Genomic DNA, 14,033 nt, shown 5'->3' on the forward strand with positions numbered 1-14,033 from the left:
TCTCTCTCATATTTCAACAGTGATTCAGAGATTATTCACGGAGAGGTTTTATGTGAATATTTTGTGACTGAAAAAAGAAATAGTGGGAAAAAAGTACAAATGAAAGACCAAGCTGACATCATGTGAATGAATAATTAACTTCTCACGGGGGAGACGATTCATACCACATCTGATCTGACTCATCAGTCTATTAGGAAAAGAATAACAAGCCAATTATACTGAAGGTCATGCTGTAATTTGTCACATTGTTCTCAACTACTTGCACAAGCTTGTTATGTTAAGCAAATAAATGTGTGATCCCATGAACCTTTAACTGTTAATGTCTATGTCCACAGTTCACCTGCACACTCCATCACTGAGGGGAGGAGCACAAGGGACAAAAGGTGTTTTGTTGCAGCTGCTGTCTCACCTGTAGGAGTGCAGCTGCCAGGTAAACTGCCATGAAGATGTGTGTCAGTGTGGTGTGACCACTCTTCATCAGGTCAATGGTGTACAGGAAGATCAGGTGACCCGGGATGACCAATAGAAGCAGCACTTGTGCTGACCTGTGATTTGCTCCTGAGAAAGGGAGAGAAAGCTGTTATTGATAAGAAAAATACAGCTATATAAGGAAAAGTGACTGTTTTTTTTTCATTTTCAATTAAATCTTTTTATTTAATTACATTTTTTTAAATCTGTCAGTTATTTTAAATGTACATTTGTCAGTGGAGTTCACGGGAAATTACAGGAAATCCTTGCATAATGACTGAATAAGACTGGTTATTGAAGCAAGGAAAATTAGACTGTGATTCCTGATTTTTTTTTTTTCCCTGAATTATAAAATTTGCCATTTGCAGCAGACCCAAAGAGAACTCTGTGCGCACTGAAAACACTGAGGATACTGTACTGCCTTACATAACATTTCAAACCACACAGAAACTGCAAAAACCAACAATGTACCAATTATAATGAACTCTGGAAATATAAAAGAAGTAACATATATATATGTATATGTATGTGTGTGTGTGTGTGTGTGTGTGTGTGTGTGTGTTTTTATGTGTGCATGCGTGTGTGTGCGCGCGCGCATACGCGCAGTATTCTGCCCTGTAAACTTGCCAAACCATGAAACATCAGTTCAGGGCCAATATGTGTCCAGACAAACCAAAGGTTCTGTGTGGACCAAAACAGAAATGGCATTGCCAGCCTGGCAGTGGGCAGAGTGCCCTCTGTATGACTGGGCATCTGCACTGCAACATCATTGTGTTCTGTCTACTTTAGGGAGAACACTCAAAAAATACCATCCAGTTAAAGATGAGCTTAAAGTCCTCAAAAAACAAACAAACTAAAAAAAAAAAAAAACAGGCTCACAGAAAAAAAAGGAATATTCACATATTTCCAGGAAAATCCAGAAATCCAAAGGAAAGCCACATCCCAAAATACGGCTCTTATATGACATAATCACAGCTCTGATGGAGTGCAGAATACTGTGTTGTTGTTTGTGCTGTAGCCATACACAAAGAGTGTGCTTTTTTTGGGACTGACCTGTGCCACAGAAGGTGCGACAGGGGTAGTAACAGCCTTTGGCCTCGTCGGGCACCTCCCCAGGCAGGCTGTGGAAGTGGAGGTGGGTGGAGATGCGGCTGGACTGGATAGCAACCAGGTTCCCACCAATACCTAAAAAACAAAGACCTCCGGCTTAGCTCCACCCTTTAGTGCGTGGTCATCATCTCAATGTATAGCGCATATATAACAGCACATGTATTAAGAAGACGAAAACTTTTAAGAGGCCTTCATTAAAAACCTGGGCTGCAAAACATAGCTGTCTCAAGCGAACGACAAATGAAAACTCCTCTCAGAGACAGACAGAGACAAGGGACAAATAAAAGAGTGTCTGACAGGATTTCAATACCCCTTTTTTCTTTTCTTTGTTATGTAGTATTTAACTTGTCTGCAGCAGGAGACATTTTCTCAAAAATATAATAACATTAATTAGCAACTGTCAGAAGACTGGAGCTTCTTTGTTTTCCCTCTGTTTTTTTTCTCTCTAAATCTCTCTCTCTCTCTCTCCTTTTCTGTCACTGATTGATGCCAAAGTTCAAGTCTTATGCTATAACATACCAGACTTTGTGTCAAGTACATGTTAGAAAACCAGTAAAGAGCCTCTCTGATCGGACAGCACAGATTCTATCTGACAGATGGGTAAGTGATACCCTCCATCTGAGACACACTGGAGTGCATGGGTCTGTGTATACAGTGTGTTATGTAGGCAAGAAACTGCATGAATAGGTCAGTAGGTTCAACAAAGACACAGGAGGGAGTTAGAGTGTGTGTGTGTGTACGTGTGTTTTGTGTGCATTTTCCTCTCCTGTAGGACTGACATCCAATTATTCTAATATTTGTTTTAGTCTTGTCTGTCCACAGCACTGGTGCACATGTGGTTACCGTACCACACACACAAACACAAGAAATCCCCTTAGCGCAGTGACCCAGATTACAACCCCCTGCTGTGATTCTGCTGTCACAGACAACTGTGTGGACATGTGTGTGCGAGTCTGGACGGCTCACGGTATAGGCTCTTTTTCTCTGCTCTCTTTCCTCTATATCTCATTCCCTTTTTCTGTTCTTTTTTTTTTTCCCACGCTTACATACACTCAGTACTCCCGTATGGATACACACACATAAAAACACACACCCGCACACATACACAGACTATGTTCTGTTGACATCTGCTAGAACAGCAGCTAAAGAGCTGGCAGTTACAAAATGTCTCTCATTAGTGTTTTTAATTCAAACTTATTGTATTTCCCTGGGATGATTAAACCTGGTGTTTGTCCCTGTAATAGTGAGAAAGAAGTGACTGCGGTAACAATGGGAGATGAGGGTCCTGCTTACAGTGATTTTCTTGTCCAGGTGATGTTTATTAAATTGCAAACATTATACCAAAAGTGATAAGTGTACTCTTTTTGGGGGAGTGTCTAACTTTGTACAACCCAATTTTTTACACTAAAAACACAGTGAGTTTTGTGCTTGGTGCAGAACAACCAGCTGGGTACTGAAGCATGCCCCTGCTTGGCGAGCATAGGCGTGTTAAGTCTTACCGGGATATGGCCTTACTGTTTATAACAGGTCTGTTAAGTCTTACTGTAATACAGCCTTACTGTTTATAACAGTCATGTTAAGCCTAACTGTAAGCATAGCCTTACCGTTTATAACAGGTGTATAGACGACAATGCCAGCCAGGTTTGGATCAGACACAGTTTTGTCCAGGATAAGACCTCCAATACTGAGGAGGAAATAAAAAAATCACTCCTCATTACAACAACTGTGGAAAACATAGAATGTATTTATGTGTGTGTGTATGTGTATGTATGTGTGTGTGTATGTATATGTGTGTGTGTATGTGTGTGCGTGTGTGTGTGCGTGCGTGCGTGCGTGTGTGTGTGTGTGCTCGTGTCTGACCTGCTGATGAGCATAGCGGTGATGACAGGTTCCCAGCCTGAGTAGAGGAGCGTGCGACTGGCTGGGTGTTTGGAGGAGATGACGATCCATACAGGAGTCAGACACAGGAAAAAGGCACAGACCACAGATGACACATACGGATGAGAGTCTAGAACAGACAACAAAAAGCAACACACGGAAAAATTAAGACCTAAAAAAAACTCCAACTTCAAGAAAAAAAAAAAAAAAAAGGCAGCACACAGCCAATGAAAGCCACGCGTAAGCAGAGCAGCAGGAGGAGTCAGACTGTAATACTCCTGCTGACTGAGGTCTACACAAAAGGATGAAGTCAAAAGTCCAGCTGTTTCTCATTTAGCAGTGGGCTGTTCTGTTCTCTACCTCTGACAGAAGCTGTCTACAGGTTAATACCACCGTTCAGCACAGCCTCTATGGCACAACCTTAGTTTTCACTGCAGTGCAAGTCAATGAGAGCAATTCTCAAGGAGAGCATAAGAGAGAACAATGCATAAAGGGGGACAGAGAGACAAACAAAGAGCAACAGAGAGAAACAGAGTGAGTGTGTGTATGTGTGTGAGACTATATTTAGTCAAAAGCGGGCAGAGCTCGGCAGTCGTCCCAGGAAGGCCTAGAGGGCAGATCGTGGCAAATCTCTGGTAGCTGGCATGGCTTTGGCACTGGGTGGCGAGGATATGGGATGTGTGTGCCTTTACCTCATTTCACCCCACTCTCTCATTTGAAAAAAAAAAATGGCGTGAGACTGTAAGAAATGAGTCCTGAGCTGACGCTGACTTGCTCTGCTGCTTTATCAGTGTACCATCAGCTAGACACATACCATTTAACACTGCATAAATAAACCACTGCTTCTCTGAGGAAGACAGCAGGAGAGTGTGTGTGTGTGTGTGTGTGTGTGTGTGTGTGTGTGGACAGAAAGAGAGGAAAAGGCTAAGGAGGGGGCATGAACTCTGTTTACAACACTGTCATTGTGTAGGAGTCTCTGGCCAGTGTACAGCCAGATTCATTTACAGCCTTGACTTGGCTACAAAACATGACAGAGCCATCAGCAAACACATCATATATTACTCAACTCTATGTCCCACCTGTGTGTGTGTGTGTGTGTGTGTGTGTCTACTGCTTTACCTACTTTTTCCATTGGAAATCAGTGCTTCATAGTAAAGTACAGAAACGTTGAAACCTTATTTCAAAGAAAGCATGCCCTAACAGTATATCATAACACATACTGTATGTGACATTACAACTTCAACAGCAGCATGGACTACGTGTTAAAAGAGAGAGAAAAAATGTACACGCACTCCACTAGAAAAGGCTGTACAACACTAGACAGCAAAACTGCTTAGTGCTGATGGTGCATCCTGTTGAAATGTAGCGCCCCCTTCAGGGACATATGTGATAGTGCACTTACACAGAGAGAGCAGAAAGGGACAAACTGTCCCTTTCTGCTCTCAAATAATCCCGGTGTTAAAATAAATAAAGAAAGAAAGAAAGAAAACCACTGAACTGGGGCACTAAGGGTAGAGTAAGAATGAAAACTTGTTTGCATAATAAGCATATGGGTAAGAACAAAGAAGGACTAATGCTATGTGTACCAAAAATGACACAAAGCTGGAAGACAAACAATCCCAAAAACTCTGGGTTACCAAATGTGATTATCATACTGTGAAGTTTATGGCTAAAAGGGGTAAATTAAGAAAGGAATCTAAAATCATTTCAACAAATTTGTGTGGACTCTATGAATATTTTACATGGGGTTTTCAAATGTATCACAACTACAGTTTTATGTGATGGTGTTTTGTTTATATTTATTGTACATAACTAGGTAGTTCTCCTTTTCCTCATCTCACACTGACTGAATTGCCGCAATTTATTTCTCTAGTGAAATGACGCACCTGAAAGCCAGGCCCAGTTACATGACTACATAAACTCCACAGGACAGGACAGGAACCTTCTGTTTACTGCTGGGTTTGTCAGAGACACAAGCATCTCATATTGTTTCACTTAACAAAAGTGTGTGTGTGTCTCACCCAGGCAGTTATAGAGGCCCTGACTAATCCAGGCCAGGATGGCCAGAGTGATGAGGTCTCCAAAACTGGCAGCAATGGGCGTGGCCACGTTATCAGGGTTTATGCCCGTTTTTTTGGAACCCACGATCACCCCCACCATGATGATCCCTAAAAGGGTAGAGGACAAGACAGAATAAATATCACTTGGATGTGGATTATATGCATTGTGTTTAAGGTGAATAAGTGCATGTATAGTTGTTTATGAATGATAAAGAACTTCACCCTGTAGCAATGATGCTATGAAGGCAGTGGCTACACTGCTGGAACAGAGAAGCACAGCATGACTCATCTGGAACTTTCCCTCTGGAATCCAACCTAATACCACGGCCGCCACCGCTGCCAGAAACCCCACTACTGTAGCCTGCACCTGAGAGAGAGGAGAGAGAGAGAGAAAAGTAAATATTATAGATCTGCCTAAGGTCAGCTTGGTTAATTATCAATTGTCCAACAACATTCAGCACAGACACTCAATAAGTCATTGCTTTATTCCCTAAGCAATAGTGATTGTAACACTTCATACTGTATTGTTGTTCTTTGAGAAGGCAGACAGGGACAGTTAAAACAGAAATATCAAATGTAAGGACCTCATTGTGTATGACACCTCTCTGCCTGCTTAACCTTATCTTCACACACAGAAGGAGAGGAGCAAACTCACTGCTATCGACATGCATGCAAACATGTGTGAGACCGGCCTGATAAAAGATCTCTTTAATGATTCTCTTTGGCGTGTCATAACTGCAGCGTGGAACAAACGACTTCAAATATGACCTCATTTCGCAATTAACTGACTGGGCGAAAACCTTCCATACCAATGAACTACAGACTTCTGGCAAGACATGAATAAAACTAAGACAGAGCCTTCTTTCCCTTTACAGCTGAAATGCTGGGATTTTGTAAGACCTAAAAAGGACATTAATCTACATTAATTCTCTATGTCATTTTGTAGAATTACAGAAATTAAAGTGGCATCATTTCTTCGGTCCAAACACAATTTCTCACTTTAATAACACATATTGAGGTACTTAAAACCACTGATGCCTTGGAATGCCTCACCTGTTTTAGAGCCAAGTTTCCAATGATGAGGTTCCATTTCTCAATTGGTGAGTCCATCTTCCCCACATTCACCTTAAGCAACAGAAACCAGGGTTCACATACACTAATGGGACACACACACACACCTCCCACATTCACACACTCATGGTGTTCCCTTACATACTATTTTGGGCCTTGGGCGCTAGCCTCGTGTTTCAATTTTCTTATCTAATTTTTTCTCTCTTTGCATACCCCAACAAAGTAATGGCTCTGATCTACAGAGATGACTTGCTCTCATTATGTGCTAATGACTCTATTAGTGTGGAGGCTGGGAGATGAGTATGGGAGGGAAGAGGTGAAGGCTTAAAGTAAGGCTTGTGGTAGATAGATGTAATGGGATGTAATGAGGAATGAGAGTAATATCAATGGAGAATGATCAGTCTACGTGCACAGACTGTGTGGGTGTGAATGGCTCTTAGTCACAATTACACAGAGATGATCAGGTCAAACGTTTAGGAGCTAGCCTCCGCCACCTCACAAGAAGTAAGTATATTTAAGCCTGTGTGTGTGAGTGTGAGTGTGCGTGCGTGTGTGTGTGTGTGTGTTGGGGGGGGGGGGGGGGGGGGGGGGGTTGAAATGCTGAGCTCTTTTCCCTTCACAGCACAGTGAGAGATGGAACAAGCCCCCTTTTTCTCCCGCCTCCCTTGTTCTACTTTCATTTGTTGACTTTTTCAGCTCGAAGGGAAGTGACAGATTCACCGTGAGACCACCAGACGGCTCTCACCACGACGCTCAGAGGGGGAGGGAGAGCACATTGAGCCAAAAAGAAAATGCAACCTCAGCACATTTCCCCCTCCACACATAATTCCCATTATTCACTGTACCCAGAACAGATGCTGAGCAAGGCAGAGTGGGAATGTAAGACCAGTTCAGAAGATAGCAGCTCCCACACAACCGCAGTACAGTGACACAAAGACGGTCAAGTTCACATGTATAATACAGCAAAATATAAACTTTACAAAGAATACAGCATTTATATATAATATACAAATAACGAATAATGGTACATTTATGTGCTGTACATTTCTCTGATGTGAGTTTTTAGTTTCTGCTTTCTCTTCTACTGAGTGTACAATGCTGTAATGATAGTGTAGGTCTGCCGTGTTTCACTGATATATAGTCTATGACAGCAGGCAGAGTCTGCAGAAACACAGGACTACAGGCCCAGACAAGATCCAACCTGCTTCAGACACCGAGCAGGAGAGGACTTCTCAGCTTATAGCCACACATACTGCCCTCTGGAACTGCTACCACAGACATTAGTGTAGTGCTTGTTTGTTCGTGTGTATATATATATATGTGTGTGTGTGTGTGTGTTTACCGCAGTGGAGAGTCTGGATGCCAGAGTCATCTCCAGGTTTCCTTTCAATCCCAAAAGAGCAGGTACAAGAATGAAAATCTCTGTAATGTATTTAAATGCCTCCCAGTGCTGAGAGAGAGAGAGAGAGAGAGAGAGAGAGACTGAAAATGAAACTCACCGAAATAAACAGTTTTACAACTTATTTCTCCGTTGTTGTATGTTAAAATTCAAACTTCATGTTCAAATTTAGAAAAATATCAGACAGCTAGTGATGCTGGTCCCTCACTGTTTGAATACTAGTACAGTTTCCTTTATTTTAAAGATCTCCAACACCTGGTTTCGAGTCCAGATTAATTTCCTGCTACAGCTCCTTGTTCTTACTTGGGATTGAGTACTGTACAGAATACCTCTCCACACTGCTCCTGGATCTATCAGTATAGAATACCAACCCCTCTCCACACTGCTCCTGGATCTATCAGTACAGAAAACCAACCCCTCTCCACACTGCTCCTGGATCTATCAGTATAGAAAACCAACCCCTCTCCACACTCCTCCTGGATCTATTAGTACAAAATACCAACACCTCTCCACACTGCTCCTGGATCTATCAGTACAGAAAACCAACCCCTCTCCACACTGCTCCTGGATCTATCAGTACAGAAAACCAACCCCTCTCCCTCTCTATCGTTTTCTCTCAGCAGTTAACTAACCTTGACCCAACAAAACAGTTTTTCCACTGGCTTTGCCCTGCAAGCTGTAGACATGTATTTTTAATAAGGGGGGTATGGGGGGAGTTAGAAGAACATTCTAGACTTAACATTCTAGGCTGAGTACCCAACCAGGAGAAGAAATAAGACCAGTTCCAACAGCCTTATGCCAGTCTAACTGATTCATATGGATGCCAGTCTGGATGAATGACCACATCTGGTGTATGCCATCTGAGTCCCTTACCAAAAGCCACCTCCATCTCTGAACGAGTCAACCAAGTTTACTTCTCAGTGCAGTTCTCCATGCTTCGTTTAGTTAATCTAGAGGTTTGACAGGGACTATGATATTCTTGTTGTTTCAGTGTTAAATCTCAGCGGAATTATTTAAGTTCTGTCATCTTTTATCAAATGATTTGTGCTGTGCCAGGAAAACAAAACTGCATGATGTACCACAGTAGTGCATACAACACCAGTGAGGACAAACAAAAGACAATACATACACTGTACCAGATCTACTGATCTTAAAAAGTACTAAAATTCCAAACATGTTTAACTTGTATTTTCACTGCGAGTATAGGATTAACTTTAGGCCGTCTTATCATCTTATCAACAGCACCTTATCATAAAAGGAGACAGTCATTCAACACATAACTGAACTGTGCTGAGTATCCATCTATTTCAAGAAGTGCTTTGCTCATATCTATAATCAACTACCACGTTACACAACCTGCTCCAGCTGCACGGTTCTCACCTGTACCACATCTAACACCATGCCGGCTGACACGGTGCCAAACCCGGCCAGCAGGAAGGGCACCAGGATCTGAAGAGCCATGGCGAGCGGCGATTCCTTAGGCATGTTTGGAACCCGTCGTCTCTGGCCTCGTCCTTCCTCTTCGCTCTCATCATCCTCTTCCTCCTCGTTTGCCTCTTCTTCCCCGCTGCCATCGACGTCTGCTGGCAGCATGGGTACCGTCTCTGCGTAGCAACCGTCACCAGGGTCGGACAGCGTGATGGACGCCCGGCTGGTTCTGTGGCCCAGTTCGCAGCGGTAGCCGTTCTGGTGTGGCTCGGATTTGCCGGCGCCCAGGTCCGCCATGGCCAGACGCTCCTCTTGCAGGGAGACATAGCCGGCGGCGGCAGGCACCATGGTGTGGAGTATAGAGGGCTTCAGGGACAGAGAGCTCCAGCCTCCATCTCCACCAGCCTGCATAGCCAGGCTAGGGCCCAGGGAGCTGAGCACAGTGCCGCCCACTGTGCGGAGGTTCATACCGTGGATGCCAGAGGTAGGGAAGGTTCATCTCCCTCCTGACAGGACTGAGGTGAAGAGCAGTGATGCTGGATGTGTCCTCACAATGACCTGAGGCCAGAGCATAGAAAGTTTAGGTATATTTATTTTTTTTATCTTTTACTTTATGCATGTGATCTCAACCACACAGGTGTGTTCATCTGACAGTCTGTCATATGATGAGTTATCTCACTAAAGGCAGCTGCAGTTTAGGGAACTGGAAATATATATATATATATATATATATATATATATATATATATATATATATATATATTTGTAATGGCCTGTTCTGGCACCTATGCACAAAAACAGTAATTAGAATTTTATAGTCTATGTTAGGTTGCCCTGAAAGAAATGTATATGGACAAATCTTGCGCACAGAGTTAGGGAATCCTTCAAAAGTAAGTTTAGATTTAAGAGTTGAACTTTTTCTTGTCGTAAATCTGCCCGTATAGCATAGTACACTAACGTGAACAGAAAACACACTGACTTCTAGTGTTCTCTGTTCCTACCTTGCTTGTAAATTGATACATAATCACAATAAACAAACGGAATCAAGGGAAGACGGAAGCCAACAGGTTCACGTCATTCGCAGAGACAACTCAAAGGATATTAAACATGTTTAAGATTATATTTAACTGCTTTTTGATAAGGAACCTGTAACATACCGACGTACCTGAAACTCGATAGAGTAATGATAACCAAGGTGAATCTTTGGAAAATAAACACGGTGTGTATGAACTCTCTTTAGGATGCCAGCCCATAACACATGCACATAGCTACCAAAGATCCGTTATCTTACTTCTTAAGGCTGTGAGAACGTAACAAGGGTCTTCAATGCAGATTAGGTCAGAAAATGCTATCTTGCATCCCATTCATGGAATTCCAAAAGTCTCTTATTGCTAACCGAAGCTAGCAATAACATTGGCTAACAGTTAAGAGATATGCTTTTTTCCTCTTTAGCTTTCTCCCATATGGAACACTAACTTACTGTCTCCAGACCGCGGTATAATACAAGAAATAGTGACAGGGGATCAACGAGTTTACAATACGGGGAAAAAACAGGTTCGTAACATAATGTTCTCACTTGGATAACATTTCTTCTCTTAATCACCGTTACCATAACCACCTCTGACGAAAACCATATTGCGGTGAAATCGTGCTAAATCAACTGATATCAACCGACAGCTACATATCAGCGTTGTTTTACAGAAATTTACAAAAGAAAATTCAAAGTTTTCTAACCGTAAAGAAGGCGTTCCGTCAAGCCGCGACCAGGGTGACGATGATTACCTGATTTCGACCCTTGCTTCCTCAACAGCTCGGTCTCGTCACAGCAACTGCCACACACTTCCTACATCTCCACTGCGGTTGCGCTGCAGTAAGTGGTACAACTGCACTTCGTCCTCTCTAAAATCAACATTTTGAATGTGAAATTCATTGAGATTATTTTCGGTTTAATTACGAATTGCGAGAGAGGGATTATGCAATATTAATGGAATAATACGACCATTGAGATTTGTAGGCTACGTGTTTTAAAATGGAGGGGAAAATAACATTGCTTGTATCGTGAAAAAGGAGGAGAGCAAGTTACTGTATCACAAATTGATAAAAGACATACATTATTGATATTAATTCGAGAATAGCGGATGTCAGAAACAAAATAATACTCAGTGGTACCATACATCAACTCTCGTTCACATAAAATGCACTGGACTTAGGAAAATGTTATCACTTCACTTAATAGCATGACTAAAACACCAGTTTAAACAATGTGTCTAAAATATTTTCCTCTTGATAATGGTATTTACTGTATGTCCCCCGATAAATCCTACCTATAATCAATTTAAGTTGTAAACATAACTGTCCATTACGTTATGCTAATTTTACTTGTATTTAATAATATCAGTGGACGTTCAAATAACCATAAACAACCCTTTAATTTGGTGAAAAGAAATTTGGAGCCGTGTCCACGTGGTTTCAGACAGATTATGTTGATTAATAGCGCTAGATCTTTTAATTCCAGAATTAGACGTGCTCTTCTTGTACATACAGTTCATACATCCGACCGTAGGGAGGGCGCAGTACATCTGGCACGAAGTTTCTGCACTGCCTGAATTGGTTACTTACACGGAAGTAGTTGCCCCATATACAAACACACGTGTCAACACAGGGAAAAGTTAACGGGTTAAAGCAAAATTGCGGGTAACGAGAGTTAAATCATGGCCGAAGAACCAGGAAAAGTGAAGAAAAATTCGCAGGATTTGCTGACATGCGGAAACGGAGTAGGTATGGTTCATTTAATCTAGTTTTAATTCTTAATGTGTATCTGTATACACATAGAGCAAAAAGTAGCAATGCCTATGCCGGCGTGTGAGACATTGTTACAGGTTGTTTTTTTTATCTCAACGTAGTAAACGAGCATACATTTGGTCTTTCTCATTTTTACAGGTTTCCACGAAAAACTTGTTTTGAAGTCCCAAGTAGCAAATGGAGCTTCTTCCCTTCAAACTACCAAACTGCCGAGAAGTAATGGTGAGTTTGTATTATTCGATGACCGTGCCAGTCTTAGACAGCCTACGTAAGCCAGTTTGAGGAGCGCAAACATTAAACGAGATCATGACCTGTCTAGAGTTTGTCCGAAGAAACACAGTAGTGTAGCTGGATGAGCGGCACTACCCAACAGAATGCGCTGATTTAAAATGTGTTGTAGTCTTGGACAGGCTTCAAAGATTCCTGCCCCAGATTGCCCAGGCCAACGAGTCTTTGAGGCAGCAGATGGAGTCGGCTCCTGCTGGACACTTTGACATTGAGTGCGTGGAGGAGACCGGGAAAGTCATCGAGATGGTGAGTCCGAGCTCGCGACAACTTTTGATTGTATCTCAGTAAAAGCAAACATCTGTAAATCAGTGATCTGAAGGGAGTGCATGATCTTGGATTAATAATCCTTGCTCTTATTCTTCTGAATTTTGAATCTTTGTGTTTAGGATGTGGCTCTGGTCGAGATGGAAGACTCTGGCAGTGACACTGAAGAAGTGGAAGACAGTTCAGAGGAAGAAGATGATGAAATCACAGTGGAGACCCTTAAGCTTCCTGGAAACAAGAAAAGGAAAGCCAACATTCAAGTAGTAAAGAGTGAGGGAGTTTGAAAGAGAGAACATGCCCCCCTACAAACCTGCAGGGTAATGGACTTGGGACCCTTTAAACCCTTTACAAACATCAAGAAGTCAGACATCACTTCTGAACAAACCCCTCACAGAGCGGGTGGCGCTCTGATCCTGATTTTGTCAGCCAAGAGCTATCCTCTAACAGCTGGCCTGATGGTAGCTAACGTTTAGTATGACTGTATTTCTTACAAAACTCACTCTCTGTTCAGTTTTGTTTGAGCATATCCTACAAAGTTTGTCTCCACATGAAATACAAATTGAGACCTGTGTGGACGCTCCTGGATTTCTGGGATACTCTTCCAGTGAAAGAAACTGAGAACATTGTACGGAAAGAACGTAAAGTCAGGATGTGCTCAGGTCTAACACACTATTGTGAGGATATTTGAAATGATGTTGGACTTATGGGTGCATGACATGTACTGTCATTACGCCAACAGTGCAGTGGATGTGTTGTCCTTTGGCACAGTGGACAGGTGTGTGTCTGTGCAGAAAAACCAGACTGCTTTAATCATAGCAAGGTCAGTATGATCACAACTCATGGATTACAGTGTGGTATACTGGTCTTTTTTTTCTGTAGAGGACACACACTATAAGTTTGCCTTAGTTTTGTTATCATAGCTCACAGGTATTCTAAATTAATTATTCCTACTAAGAAATAATGAGTTGTGTTTGGGCTGGCTTTGCCTTTTTTAAATGCTTATTTTGTTATCCAACAAACGGCTGCTGTCTTAAGATATGTCGTTTTACATAATACTGTACATTAAAAATGAAGACAAAAACTTTCAGAAGTGAAATGCATTAAAAACAACAACAACAAAAAACCCCCATTGCAATGCAACATGAAAGAGACAAATTTGCATGGGATAAGTGTGCTGCAACTATCACTCGTATTTATTAATGATAGAAACAGACTGATTGTTTTGAGGTATTACAGCTTCAGGCCTTCAGTCCAACTGATGGCAG

At 42.1% G+C, this 14,033-nt stretch overlaps 2 protein-coding genes across 3 annotated transcripts in view; one reads left to right on the forward strand and one right to left on the reverse strand.

Moving 5' to 3' along the window:
* The window catches only part of slc41a2b (solute carrier family 41 member 2b), a 16,478-nt gene extending 5,249 nt beyond the window's left edge, over positions 1–11,229 (reverse strand). The window contains exons 1-10 of one of the 2 annotated variants that reach the window (XM_030781721.1): positions 11,149–11,229; positions 9,367–9,972; positions 7,930–8,037; positions 6,570–6,641; positions 5,739–5,883; positions 5,478–5,624; positions 3,439–3,586; positions 3,183–3,262; positions 1,522–1,653; positions 410–558 (exon numbers count right to left, since the gene is read on the reverse strand). In XM_030781721.1, coding sequence (XP_030637581.1) covers positions 410–558; positions 1,522–1,653; positions 3,183–3,262; positions 3,439–3,586; positions 5,478–5,624; positions 5,739–5,883; positions 6,570–6,641; positions 7,930–8,037; positions 9,367–9,882 — 1,497 coding nt within the window. In that variant the 5' untranslated portion in view covers positions 9,883–9,972; positions 11,149–11,229. Of the gene's footprint in view, positions 1–409; positions 559–1,521; positions 1,654–3,182; positions 3,263–3,438; positions 3,587–5,477; positions 5,625–5,738; positions 5,884–6,569; positions 6,642–7,929; positions 8,038–9,366; positions 9,973–11,148 lie in introns of those variants that run through there. The other variant, XM_030781727.1, reaches the window with a different exon arrangement.
* An 896-nt stretch (positions 11,230–12,125) lies between these two features.
* Positions 12,126–13,506, forward strand: nopchap1 (NOP protein chaperone 1). The gene is made up of 4 exons (XM_030768093.1): positions 12,126–12,192; positions 12,355–12,438; positions 12,617–12,750; positions 12,891–13,506. Exons 1-4 carry the CDS (start codon positions 12,126–12,128, stop codon positions 13,050–13,052), a joined length of 447 nt encoding a protein of 148 aa, XP_030623953.1. The 3' UTR covers positions 13,053–13,506.
* The last annotated feature ends 527 nt before the right edge of the window (positions 13,507–14,033 follow it).

The sequence above is a fragment of the Chanos chanos genome, chromosome 1, assembly GCF_902362185.1.
Source record: "Chanos chanos chromosome 1, fChaCha1.1, whole genome shotgun sequence".
In the NCBI taxonomy this organism is placed as follows: Eukaryota; Metazoa; Chordata; class Actinopteri; order Gonorynchiformes; family Chanidae; genus Chanos; species Chanos chanos.